The following is a 14,400-nucleotide window of genomic DNA, read 5'->3' as shown; positions in this document are numbered from 1 at the left end:
GTTAGTTCCTAAACGAAGCTGTTTCTGCACCCCAGAGCTAAAGCAAAAGACACAGCAGCAAAGGAGTCTATGAATGCTTGGGCTCACTCAGGCCATTCCACACATTTTCCTATCTATGGTTATAGGTACCTATTTTCTTTCTCCCCAGTTAAATACCATATTCCTATAATGCCAGTATTTTTGTTTCTCCACAGGGATTAGCACAAGAGGAATCAAATTTCAATAAAATAAATTTTTCATTTTTTTAATTAATTAAAATTGTTAATAGTAGCTGATGCCTTTTATCCAATCTCTCAGCTCATGTGAGCAGCCCATCACATGCAGGAAGACTGATTATAAATGACTGTTTTTACTAGGATGTCTCCCCTGTGCAGAATATGCCTGTTACTGCTACTGATGCATCTTGTCTACTCCAATCATCATTTTCGTGGAAGCGGCTCTTCCACGAAAAAAGGACAAAAGGGTGCATGACATGGTACAAAGTACTTGTGTGCCGGCTCACCAAAAGACCTGTGTTACTGCTGATTTCTGAGACAAATCTACATCATAAACAGAAGCAGACACTTTTATCTTTTTTCTAACTCTTTTTAAGAGAAAAAAGCTATCAAGGGTAACATAAAAATTTTAAAGTAGTAAACCTGTAAAAGTGCATTTCTTTACCTCTGTAAATAAATTCTACTGAAAAAATTCTTACAACAAAGGGGACACTTGGCTCAACCTAAATCCTTCACCAGGTTCATAAATGGGGATTTTCTTTAAAATCTGTTCTCAATTTTATTAAAATGAAATAAGTGAAATACTTCATTTTCTTTCCTCATGTTCAATATTATGTTTTATACCTGAACTCTCCTAAAGACAAATAGCTTCCACTTTTAAAAGTCACTGCATATTCCACAGTGCCTTCAGAAGTAAACTGCTCATACCTTTGGATTGGATCTTTTCACAATTTGGAGAAATTATAACACACTTGATCTTATTTAACTTCATATGCTTTGTAACTTCTCTAAGACCCATAACCAGCCGTCTCCTTGCTTTTGCTCTCACAGGATCCTTTTGATAGATGCGTTCCTGGAAGCTGACAAGCTCTTGAAGAAGAAGAGTCACACATTCATCAATCTCTTTACAAAGAACCTGATTACAATACCTGTAAAGGAAATCAAAAATAGGTAATTATAAAATCACTTAGGAAAAAAATACATCCAGCAACAGGTTTTCATTTTTAAAAAAACCAAGTCTTAATCTCCTACATACTTCAGTCAATGAGAAAAATAACAGAGTTCTTCTGAATTAGAACAGATCGGCTTTTATGTACCTCAGGGAAGTACTATCGGTGTTTAGATAGCACTAAATTCCTAAGGGTATGAATCAAATATTAGCCTTCTATTAGATAAAAACAGGCGTTTTTTGGTAAGGAGATAATGTATAAAGTTATTTTATTCCAATGAATATTAAGGATGCCTCTAATAAGAAACAGATTGATTTCATAAAAGCTAACCAAATGCCTAATACCAACAGTTCATCATCCACGCTTGGATATATCACAGTCTCCAGGCACTGGCTTCCTGAACCATAAAAATAGGGATTACAGCTTCAATGGTCCCTCTAACCCTGAAACTCTATGACTAGAGAAGATGAATTCAGTAATTAAATTGAAGTCAAAACCAAAGAGATCTTCGAGGTAAAAGTCACACGCCCTTATACTGGGCAAAGCAACTGAATGGGGCTCTTTGTGAGATAACATATGGCCACAGCTCAGATCCAACCAGTTCATTCTAAAGATCAGCCCTGGGTGTTCCTTGGAAGGAATGATGCTGAAGCTGAAACTCCAGTACTTTGGCCACCTCATGTGAAGAGCTGACTCATTGGAAAAGACTCTGATGCTGGTAGAGATTGGAGGCAGAAGGAAAACGGGACGACAGAGGATGACATGGCTGGATGGCATCACCGACTCGATGAACGTGAGTCTGAGTGAACTCCAGGAGTTGGTGATGGACAGGGACGCCTGGCTTGCTGCGATTCATGGGGTCGCAAAGAGTCAGACACGACTGAGCAACTGAAATGAACCGAACAGCTCAGAAAACAGGAAGTGAAGTGCGAAGCCACTACAGTACTTAATTTCAAGGGTAAGGAGGTCATTTAAGTTAAAGTAAGTTCAGTTCAGTTCAGTCGCTCAGTCGTGTCCAACTCTTTGCGACCCCATGAAAGTAAACTACTTATATATTCTACTTTGCTAGTTCTCATCCATAATCTCTATCATAAACAGGTATTTAACAAAGAGAACTGGGGTAATTTCTAATCTAAGAATGCCAGGCCAGCAAATTGCCACTTGTAAATAACATTATACGGTGAGAAAATCCAGGCTTGCCTTTCTTTAGTGAAAAAAATAAAGTTGGAGGTTTTTCTAATGTTTATGTGAAAAATGTTTAAATACATTACGAGTATGACGTTACTTCAGAAAATACAACCGGACAGATTGCACACAAGACTAATAAAGTACACAAAATTAAGGAATGCAATTAAAGAATAAAATGCCAAAAATGCAACTTTTTTAATTCTGCTTTTCTTCTAAGCTGTTTATTTCATACATGAGCAAAATTTTATTCTCCAAGTATTTATCTGTTATTTGACACTTAACTAATTAACTCTTCAAATCTAGGTGGTATTTGCTCAAAACAGTAATATAAAAAAAAGGAACAGAACAAACCATTGTGGTTTGAATTCACATTACTCTTACCCTGGAATTCTTTCGTAAGCAAGAAAGAATAAAGGTAAAATTAATTCATCCACAGAAATGTTCATATTCCCAAATCCTTCAGAGCAATGACTGTCAGTTCAAGATTATTCACAGATGGGCATTTTAAAACTTAGAAATATACACTTAAAAACAAATCGCTTTAGGTAATAGGTTGACTTCATATAGTAGGGTCTTAGAATTGTCATTGATTAGAGGGTTTTTTAAAGGACAATATAAACCAAAAAGCAAAAGCTCTGGAGAGGGAAAATGTCATGGTATGGCATTTTACAGATAAGCTCTAAGAGGCCAAATTTCCTAGGGATGAACACTAGCTGCTATAAAAAGAATATTTATTGTCAAATCACTTTTACATGAACACAGATAAAATGTTTTCCATATAATAAAACCAGCTGTTAAACTAAATCTGAAAGAAGTATCTCTGGTATTGCTGGCTCAACTCACCAAGAAATAATAACAATATTAAATTCAGGACTACAGTCAAGATATTTAAACTTTCAACCTCAATAGAGACTAAAACTTACTCTCTGAATCTTTTGCTGTGGATTTTGGTTATTGTTGAAGATGCCATTGGACTGCCTATCCCAGAACTAGCTGGAGAGCCTTGGGACACAGGTGTCATACAGTATGGAGAGTTCTGACTTGCTGGTGACAGGGATGTATCACTGGGCATGCTCAGTCCAGTATCTGTGGAGAAGTGGGGTGAGGAGAAAGAATTTAGGAATTTCAAATGCTGAAAAGCCCTACACCAATCAAAACAACTTAGAAGGGCAATATCTTTTGTGTCACTTTCAGATTCTCCAGAAGCTACCAAGTTGGGCATTGTTCCTATCACAAACATTTCTCATATACTATAAATGTCAAATCTTCCTATCAGGCCTTAAAATATACTCTGAAAAAAATCAAGTACAGCCTGTAAGTCTTCACAGAGAAGATGAGAGAAGGCAAAGTAACCTAAAACACGTACCCTTAGAGGATCTAAATTGAAGAACAAAAAGACGTATTTGCTTCTGCACCTCTTTCCGGATCAAATTACCTGCCTCCTATATTTCTATTTTCCACCTCTTTCTTAGAAATAATTTTTTAAAACTGTCTTAAAATTCCCATTGCTGCTAGCAATGATGATCCTGCCTCTCTCAGTCCCTCCACACCACTCCTGACTCTCCAAGCACCACCCAAGTTTCTCTTTCACCTGGTCTTTGCTTCTGTGCTCAGGTAGCCGTGTTTGTCATCTTCTGACTCAACTGCTTCCTTTAGTTACTGCTTCCTTCTCAAACAAATGAACTCAGGAAATGAGTTAGTATTTGTCCAGTCCATTAATTTGCAAAATTACATATATACCTTATTTCTCTGCTAGACTGTGAATTTATTGTAACAGGGACAGCCCACTACATAGCTTTATTACATTTCTTGAGCTTCCCACCCCTACTCCAGTTATTAAAGTACACACAGTAAGTATTCAAAAACACTTGTTGAATGAATGTATAATTAGATAACACCTAAATACAAAGGGAAAGATGTTTAATTGAGAGTAAAGAGGAACGCTAACCAAATATATTCGAACAATTCTTAGAAGTAAATTTATTTTTCTAAACCCAATGGAACATTGCTACTATACCTAGTGTAAACTGGATTTAAATATTTTACTGAAATTTGAAGAATAAATAGCAGTAGAAAAAGGGACCTAGTCAGGTCTCTCTCAAAATCTTTCTTTCACAGTAGTATAAATTTTTGAAGGTATCTGCAGTTTTCCTGAGGTCCCGTTTGGAATCATGTGCTGGCTACCCACTGTATGGGACTGCATCCTATCAACCAACTGGACTCTGCACTGCAACAAGCTTTACAATTCTCTCTCTTTGTGGCATATGTGTTAATTCAACAAAATTAATTGAAAAATATCAGTATACAAGTGGACCTGTGCGGTTCAAACCTGCATTGTTCAAGGGTCAACTGCAGTCCTGCAAAGAAAAGATAGCCAACTGTGTTCTGGATATAAACGAAGACAAAATAAAAGGAACCATGGCAGTTACAGAGGGGACATTAATGATAATAATTATGAGAGTACACAATAAATTCAGGATTTAAGCTTCAAAACTGCCACAGACCTACTATTAACACCTGCCCCTCCTTTAAATATCTCCTTACAGAAGCATCTTCCAAATAAACTCTCAAACATAAAAAAAACTTAGATAAAACATAGAGCATATTTAGGAGAGCAACTAGTGATGTGCTGTTTCCTACCAATTAAAAAACTCCAGACCATTTTATGAGAAGAAAGGGAAAAGGAGTGATCTTACCTTCCTGGGAAACAATCTCTTGTGGCAAATCATCAATAAAATCTAAGTGCATCTCTACTGGCTCCTCAGATCCCAAAAGATTGTGCTCCACAGTTAAACGGCCCTTCTTTTCCTCTCTTTCTTTCAAAATAACCTAAAAAGTCATTACCAGTGTTAAATTACTCTTTAAGTATGTACTGAATGATTAAAATGTTCACTATGATACACTTAAAAAATGGACATGAGGATTTTGTCTGGCTACGTGGCAATTGGCAAAAAGGTAAATGTAATTTTAGGCAGTGAAGCTGAAGGAAGTACTATATCCAGCATAAAGGGAGGTAACACAATACTACAGCTATTTACCAGATCTGCTTCACTCTTTAAATCCGAGTTGACAAACTAAGGCTTTCCCCAAAATGGGTAAAATAAAAAGTGTGGAAACCAGACTACAGAGTTACATTAGATTTATTTGGTTATATATTATCTCATCCTGCTCCTAATAACAAAACCGAGTTAAAGAGAGCAGATATTATCCCCAACTTAAAGACAAAGAAGATGAAGGTAAGAAAGGTTTGCTAAAACAAAACACTAAGTACTAAGTTGGTACTAGAATCTCAGGCTTCTGATTCCTAGGGTCCAAAGTTTTTGGATACCTAAGTGTTTAATTTTTTCTGTTTTAACCTTACAGACAGAACTCATTCTCCAGGGCCTTGGTCAACACAGAAAAAGAGTCACGATGCTGAGACCCTAACCTCAAATTAACTAACTAGTCATCATGAAGATGCATGCTTAACAAACTTTCCACAATAATTTGTTGGCTAAAATGCCACAACTACATTTGCAAAACAGATTTAAACCCTTATTTATCCTGTAAAGTAAACATCCCCAGGTTTTGATTTACCTTTTTAAGTGCCGTGGGCCGTTTTAGTTTTGCAATTTCCTTTTCTTTTCCTTTTTTTGCTTTAGAGGAAGTAATGTCCAAAGAATTAAAGGATGTCAAACAGGGCTGACTTTTGGTTAAAGGTTTTCTGTTAGTAGAGTCTTTAGTGTGAAAAGAAGCTGCAGTGACCACTAAAAGCAAACAAGAACATTAGTTTTACTTTTATGGCCAACTCCACATACTTTAAAAATTTCTAATTATAACTGTCTAAGAACAAGAACATCCTCTTCTTGTGGAAAACTGACATCATACTAGCAGAAGCAGTATACGGCCATGCAATGTCCCTCAGATACAGCTCCAAAGAACCATTCTACCTCTGAAATTTCAAAACTCTGTACCTCTTATTGCTAATGAATCTAAGAATGACCCTCATATAAGGTAAGTACTCTGTCACTCCTCATTTCAGCCCTTCGGTAAAAAATGATGATTTTCCCTCTCAGCTGTATTCTTCAGTACTGTTCAAGCAATTTGTTTATGCCTGATTGATTGTTACCCTCATTCTCCAGTGCATACCACCCATCCTTCAGTAAACCTTGCCTCTATTAATCATCTCAATCCTCTCACTCTAGCAGAAAAGCTTTCCTGTTACTTCCCTGAGCAGATGATTTCCAATATAAGTAGGCATCCTTACTCCCACCCAAGGCTCCCAACCACCTCAGCTAGTAATCCCATCTCAGGATTAATTCCTCAAGGATTTTGCTCTATCCCTTTCCCCTTTAATCTTTCAAGTTCTTCCCTAACTTCCCCAAAGAAGTCAAAATCTCCTCTACATGAAAGGATGAAAAAAGGCAGGCAAACCAACAAAACCTCTCCCCTGACTGGCTTCTAAGGCAACACCACTCCCCCTCTTTCTGTAACTTCCAAATAGTCAGCTTTCCCATTACTTTTCAAATCATTATAGTCTTACCCACTTTCTTGAAACTGCTATTGCCAAGATCACATATAATTTTACAATCACCAAATCTGAGTCTTTGCTCTACTAGTTTTTTTCTTTTTAGCATTTGTTACCAAAGACCATATCCTTCCTCTTTCTGAAAATTCTATCCTCATCTTCTGTTACATTCCATTCTATTTCTCTTACTTTTTCTCAACCTGTTTTTCTGGTTCTTTTTTCTTCTGTGTTTTAACTCTGAGCGTCCTACATCTTTTATCCTAATTTTTCTCTCCCCTGACAATCTTATATATTTCCAATAACAACAATCATCCCTATTTGAAATTTATTGACTTCTAACCTGAACTGCATATACCTAACTATGTTAAATAGGAACCACCAAGACCTCCCTAACTAACATTTCAAATACAACAGGGCCAGAGTCTGTTCTTCCCAAGAAAATTCTTCTTCCATGATCCTTAGTCTATTTGGAATCATCATATCCCTTACCACCAACACAATGCTCTAAGTCAGAGTCTGGAGTAATCTTTGATTAGTTGCCACATTCCATCAATTAAGAAATCCTATTAACTTTCTTAAAATCCTTTACATCTCTGCCATAGACCCATCCTTCTTTTGGACTTCCCAAGAAAGCTGATTTCTTTGTAATCAACCCTTACCAATTTAAACATGGTGACAGGTTAGAGGTTAATTTCATTCCTATCTGTCAAGAACTTTACTCTCCCTTCAAAGTCCAGTTCAAATCACATCTGAAGTCATTTATAACATCCTCCCCATATGGCCCTGTTGACATAAACCACTCTTCTATAAGTTCATTAAACTTTTCTGGCACCTTTCCTGTAGCACTGTTTTTTATGAGTTATATGTTTATGTCTTTCTGACTACACCATAATCTTCTTGACCACAGACATATCTTAATCATATCTGTCATTCCACAGTTCCTGACACCAAGCTTGGCATGTAGATAATTACATTTGTATATATTAACATGTGTTAAGTGAATCAAAGTTGTAATATAATAAGCCACTTGAAGTATCACAGACTAATAGTCTTTTCCCCTAAATAATTAGTTACACGTTACTGAGCACTTTACATGTATCATCCCATTTACTCCCTCAAAACAATCCTGAAGCAGGTACTGTATTATCTCTATTTTAATATGAGGAAATCAAAGCACGGGAAGATTAAATAACTCGCCAAGGAAATACACGGAAGAACAGGATCCAGGAGACAGTTCAAATCCAAAGCCCTCTCATGCAGCCCTAGACCACACTGACCCCGAACACTGCTAACTCTCAGTTCCGTTTCCCAGGCTCCTTTACTCTTAGTAAGATGTTACTACCACTCTCCTCGTCTCAACAGCATGTAACTCTAAAGCCTAGGATGTACTCAATATTATTTTTACTAACAGTTACTCTAAGCTAAGGTTCATACTGGATGGGTAATCAACTATAGGTTTAAACATTCTACACACACAATTAAAGCTATAAACTGTTACATACCTTTTTGTTTAAAAACAGTAGATCCTTTACATAGGAACAAAAGAAACAGAAAATTCAATTCTGCCTCTCAACATCAGTGCTTTTTATTGGAGCCTTTCCCTTCCTCCTGCCACACTATTACCTACCTTTCATTCACCCTAACCCCCAGTCTATCTTTAAAGGAGTGATCTTCAAATATAATTACTCCTCATCCTCTAAAACAAAGACTATGAAAACAAACGAGGGAGCACCTCAAAGCTGCTGAGCCTAACTGATGAGGTTTGTTAAAAAACACTGTTTCGGGAGAAAGCAAGATCATTTTCTCCCTCCTTCCCACTCTCTTTCTCTCACATACACACACGATGTGATCAGAACTCCTAGGCTTCCCATTTGGTCTTATTTACTTATTTTCTTTTTTCTGCTCACCCATTTGGTTTTAAATTAGAAAACTTAACGGTTATAGAGCCAAATTACTTGTGGTCCTTACTGCTACCTTCAAAGCTGGTCAATGACATGTACCAACTGACAAACCTGAACCGAGATCCAGAGGGCCTGAGGGAACACACGATACTGGCGCCTGAGGGAAGAGAGTCCCAGGTAAAGGAGAGAGCAAGCCTGAAGAACTGCGCTAAAAGCACATTAGAAGTGTCCGTGGAACAGCAAGGGGCTAAGTGGCTGAAGCAGTGTGTGCCAAGGGAGAATGGTGTGGAGGGCCAAGAGGTGACAGGGTCAGCTGAGACATGACTTAGAATTCCGGCTTCACTCCAAGTTACTGGAGATGAGTTACTGGAGAGTTTTGAACTTATACTTGAAGATCGCTCCTTTAAAGATAGACTGGGGTTTAGGGTGAATGAAAGGTAGGTAATAGTGTGGCAGGAGAGGAGCTGATGAGTAATTAGACTTTGGATTTTTTTTAGGTATATATAATTTAGATTAACAATATCCAAAATATATTACCAAAGTCAAATAACATATTGCTCAGATGAATGATATTACCTGTATACGACAGAGGTCTGGTATTAGTAATTTGCCGTGCTTTCATGGCTTGCTGTTGCTTTTCCAGAGCTGCTAACATATCCCCCAAATCTAGCTGCACAGGTGTCTTATTCTTTTTTCCAGCTGCCTTTGATAAAGCTTCCTGCAAGATAAACATGAAAACATTTTTGTTATAGTATGAAAATGTGACAATTTAAGGGAATTCCCTGGCAGTCCAGTGGTCTGGACTCCACGCTTTCACGTGGAGGGTGTGGGTTCAATTCCTGGCCAGGGAACTAAGATCCTGCAAGCCAGGCGATAAGGTGAAAAAAAGTGGCAATTTAAGATAACTGTATTTGTCACTCTTCCGTCCACCCTCTCCCCCAAACCTACCAAATAAACTACCTATTTATTCATAAAAATGAATACATACCTGTAGTTTTTTTTGCTCCATACTTATTTCTGAATATTCTTGAGCAGTGGCAAGGGCTGCTGCTAAAGCTTTCTTCTTTTGACTTTTTGCACGTTTAGGAACTGAGGTTGTAATGGGAATTGGAGTCTGAACTATATTGATTGGTGAGTTTTCTGGTAAATCATCCAACTATGATAACCAGAGAAAAACATTTTTTAGGGATTCCATAAAAATCTAATCATAAGGAAAGACAACCTAGAATGTGAGAAGTCCTACAGTATAACGGGGCTAGACTGTTCAAAAGATTCAGTGTCATAAAGAACAGAGTGAGGTGGCAGGACCACTCTAGGCCGGGAGACTGGAAAATGACGGCGACAAAGCAGCATTCTGCAGGAGGTGATCTGACCGTCTGGGTTCTGTACTAAAACAGAAGCACTCCAACGTAAAGTTTCACAACTGGGGAAATTTTAGCATGGGCTATATGTTGCATGATGTCATTTAATAAACGGTATTAACTGCTTTGATAGGGAACTACGGATTTCAAAGGACAGTGTCTGTTCTGGCCACGCTGAAAATACTAAATCAGTACTAAACACGGTGTTTCTTCAATACCATCTGCCCAAGTCTTTATACTTCCCTGTAGTATTTCTTTCCAACACAATCATGTCTCAAAAGACATTCATACATTTTACTTTTCATTTTTAAAAGTCACTTACTACTTTTGAAGAAAGTTTCTGTTGCATATTCTCATCTTTAGCATTTCCATTCTCACTTAGTTCTCGAAATCCATCTTCATCCTGAAATAGTTCCACATTTTAAGTAAAAACATAGTCCAAAGCAATAAATTCTTGAGAACAACCTTTTATAATGCTTGAGAGTAACGAGAAACAGGGAAGTAATTAACTCAGTATTGAACTATTTTAAGTCAGTCTTAAAAAGGAAGTCTCATTTCTCACAGGCTAACACAAGGCTAATTTAATTATTCAAGGATGAAGACATATCCACACATCCATCCTTTGGATTTTTGCATCTACAACTCCATTTTTATTAATAATTCTACCCAAGGTAAATAATAAGAAATTCAAAAAGGATTTTTATCACATTTCACATAATTTGGATTTTAAAGAAATGGCTTAATATGAATTTCATTAATGTAATTCCTGTCCCACTGCTACATATACCTAGCAATAAGATTAAAAGTTAAAAAATAAAAATAAATTCCCTATTCAGAGTAATTTCTTAACCAATATCCTCCTTTACACTCAAAATTATCTAATATCTTTAGCTATAACTATGGAATGAATCATGATTAAGGGTAAATAAAAATTCTGCCACAGGTACCATTCAGATGCACTCTCAAGTCCTTTAGGGCAATTATCAAGCTTATGTAACATATTATTCATCTCTAGCCTCTGGCTTCTAGTATATTTAAAATGCAACCATTAAGCCATCTTATAGAAACTATGTTAACAAAAATGAATTATTCAAATGAGTTACCTGGGATGTTGTTCACCATCTTGACACAAACTCTACTCATTCTTTAAAACCTATTCCAAATGCTAACCCTATCCTGCCTCAAACCCAAAACTTACTACTCCTTTCAACTCTAACCACACCTAAGAATTACCAGGTGTGTACATACCTACATTCCTCTTTACACAGTAATCTCCCTAAGGGTAGTGTGTTTATTCACTTTAATGTATCATGCAGAGCACCTTACTAAATACATAACAGGCTGCCAATGAGTGCCAGTTAGATGAATAAGTAATAAAAACACTGCCATTAGAATATAAACTGTCTGCCTATTAGAGAGAGTAAAATAGCCTTTTATCTTCCTTCTTAAGATTCCCCTGACTAGCAGCACAAATTAACCAGATTTAACTATTTTCAAATTTGAAAGCCTTAACAAAATAGACTGAACACTGATAATTAAAGATGGGGAGAAGATTCATATTAGGTGAAAGTCATATAAAATTAAGTTCTATCTCTGCATGCTGCTTCAAAATGATGAATATTCATGACAAAAATTTTAAAATAAACATTAATAAAGGTAATGTTTAGACTAACTATATATAACCAAGAAAAAACATGAGTCTATACTTCTAGGTAACTTACAATCTAACAGCAGTGATGGGTTAAGACATAAAAAAGTACTTATCATAATGTAATAAAAATTAATTTCTTAATGGGAACATTTGCTATAACAATTTATAGTTTGAAATAAGTACCTCAAAATATAAAGACTCAGAATTTGGGTCGCCTCTGTGAGACTGACTGGGGTTTAACTGCTTATTATCTTGTCTCTTTTGTAAATTCTGTCTTCTTTCTGAGGAAGTACTGTGTCCTCGGCATCTGAATCCAACCTAAATAAACCCCAAAGGAGGTGGAAAACGTATTATTTTTAAGTAAAATGTTTTACTGAAGTATAACATACAGAAACGTACCCCAAAGTATACAACTCAACGAATTTTCATAAAGTATATAATTTATCATAAAAGGTTAAAACTTTGACAAACGAGGTAAATATAATGAAAACACAAAAATGTAATAATTAGTGCATGTTACACCCACCCATACATCAACACTTATATTGGCTTTATTTGTAATACCAAAAGCAAGAAACACCCCAGAAGTCCTTCAATGAATCTAAACTCATTGTGGTATATTCACCCTATAAAACACTAGGTGATCATAAAAACAAACTACTGATATAACTAACAATCTGTAGGAATCTCCAGAAAACCACACGAGTGAAAAAAGTCAATCCTAAAAAGACTGTATCAGTTGATATATATTATACAACATTCTTGAAATGACACAATCATAAAATGGACAAACAGATTAGTAGATTCACATTAATGGATTCTAGAGTTTAAGGAGAAGCTGGTGAGGAAAAGAAGGGAGTCTGGCTATAAAAGAGTGACATAAGGGATTCCTGTAGTAATGGATCTGTTTTGAATTCTGACTACATTGATGTCAATATTGGGGTTGTGACATTGCACTATAGTTTTGAATGATGTTACCATTGAGAGAAACTAGGCATTACCTTTTTATAAAAAACTATTTTAGATATTTTAATATCTGCAGCTTTCATATTTTTTAATCCTAAGAAATAAGAAAAAGCATTATCTTAAGACAATTAAGCTCCCTCTCTCAAGTACCCAATGCAACTTATACGAAACGCCCTTCTTAACCAGGACACTTTAGAGAAGATGTGAAAGTACAGTCTTCTTTACCAGTTACTCAAGAACCCTCATAATAAACAGAACTTGAAGTGGACCTGGACTGCAGGTGCTGGTATACAGGCTTTGGACATGAAATCAAAAATATGCACACAAAGCCCTGGAAGCACCTGGCAATTCTCACGCTAATCAACCGGTCTAAAAAGACTTGCCGATAAGAAACAGAACTTCTACACTCTCTTGGGAAGTAGGTTGTATGGCAGAACTATATAAGCTAGAGCACAGTCATACAGTAAATGTAATTCTTCCTTAGAGGATCTATTATGAAAACGGGGCTACTTCCTATAACCTATAACCACCTGTTAAGAAATGAGATTAATTTTCCAGGGACCCAGCAGATTCTTGGTTTTAAATATTCACTTCATCTTAAAACAGACTCATGAAGATGGACAGAGAGATGGATAGAAAAATATACCATGTGATGAAGCCAATTTTAGAAATCTTTGATAGTATCTAGCAATGAATGTTCTCTATAAAATTATTTCAACTTTAATGTCTGTTTAAAGATTTTCATAATACAATATTTTTTAAATTGATTCATGAAAAGAAGCTCACACAAGGATGGCAAAACAAACACAATTTACAATGTCCAGGTACCAAAGAAATGACTTAATTCACATAAATTATTCACACTGAAATGAGTACTAAAAATCAAGCCCCAACATAGGGATGACTAGGAAGCAAGAGAACAATTCTTGAGTAGAAATCTTCATTCCTTTGTACAATCACTATCACAAAAAAAGTAAATGTAAATCTACCTTCCAAACAGCATTACATCAAAATGTTAGCCTTCCTGTAAACCACAGTTAATATATAATGTTGTTATAAACACAAAAACAATTCTTTTAAAAAATAAATACAACTTAATTCTTGGAGACAAAGTTTGAGGATTAAATTAAAATCCCCAACGAATGGTTCCAACAAAGTTCATGGGGATCAAATATGCAAGTGTTTCAATAACCTCCTGAAATGAACCTTTGTTTTTTAAGTTCTTCTGAAGAGTTTTGTTAACAGAGACTGGGCATACAGAAGAGAACAAAGCAGAAACAACAAATACATATTAAGATTCTTAAATGACTAGCATAAAATTAATATATAAAGGTTTAAGTTTTCATAAGTTTACATAAAAAAAAGAAAAACACTAAGAACATATGGGGAATATGTACAAACTTGTTTTCAGAAAACTATACAATACTTCTAAAGAACACAAAAAGGTGACTCAAAAAGAGAATGCCGTTATTTTTTTTCTAGAGAGATGCCACATCATAAAGGATGTCCATTCTCCTAAAGTTGATAGATTAATTTAACAACCAAACAACAAAACAGAAAATCCAGAAACAAGACTTCAAAATATATGGAAATTTAATAGGTGATAAAGGTGGCTATCTTAAATAGATGAAGTAATGGATTGGACCTGTCAATTCACAGTG

At 35.9% G+C, this 14,400-nt stretch overlaps 1 protein-coding gene across 1 annotated transcript in view; it reads right to left on the bottom strand.

Moving 5' to 3' along the window:
- SECISBP2L (SECIS binding protein 2 like) overlaps window positions 1-14,400 on the bottom strand; it is a 49,674-nt gene that overhangs the window by 14,266 nt on the left and 21,008 nt on the right. Inside the window, exons 8-15 of the mRNA XM_052646204.1 lie at window positions 11,957-12,091; window positions 10,445-10,525; window positions 9,750-9,917; window positions 9,338-9,479; window positions 5,930-6,099; window positions 5,050-5,182; window positions 3,277-3,439; window positions 924-1,144 (exon numbers count right to left, since the gene is read on the bottom strand). Of these exons, the coding sequence (XP_052502164.1) occupies window positions 924-1,144; window positions 3,277-3,439; window positions 5,050-5,182; window positions 5,930-6,099; window positions 9,338-9,479; window positions 9,750-9,917; window positions 10,445-10,525; window positions 11,957-12,091 (1,213 nt within the window). The remainder of the gene's footprint in view (window positions 1-923; window positions 1,145-3,276; window positions 3,440-5,049; window positions 5,183-5,929; window positions 6,100-9,337; window positions 9,480-9,749; window positions 9,918-10,444; window positions 10,526-11,956; window positions 12,092-14,400) is intronic.

This window comes from Budorcas taxicolor, chromosome 10 (assembly GCF_023091745.1).
Source record: "Budorcas taxicolor isolate Tak-1 chromosome 10, Takin1.1, whole genome shotgun sequence".
Taxonomy (NCBI): domain Eukaryota; kingdom Metazoa; phylum Chordata; class Mammalia; order Artiodactyla; family Bovidae; genus Budorcas; species Budorcas taxicolor.
This window is presented reverse-complemented; position numbering and strand designations above follow the sequence as displayed.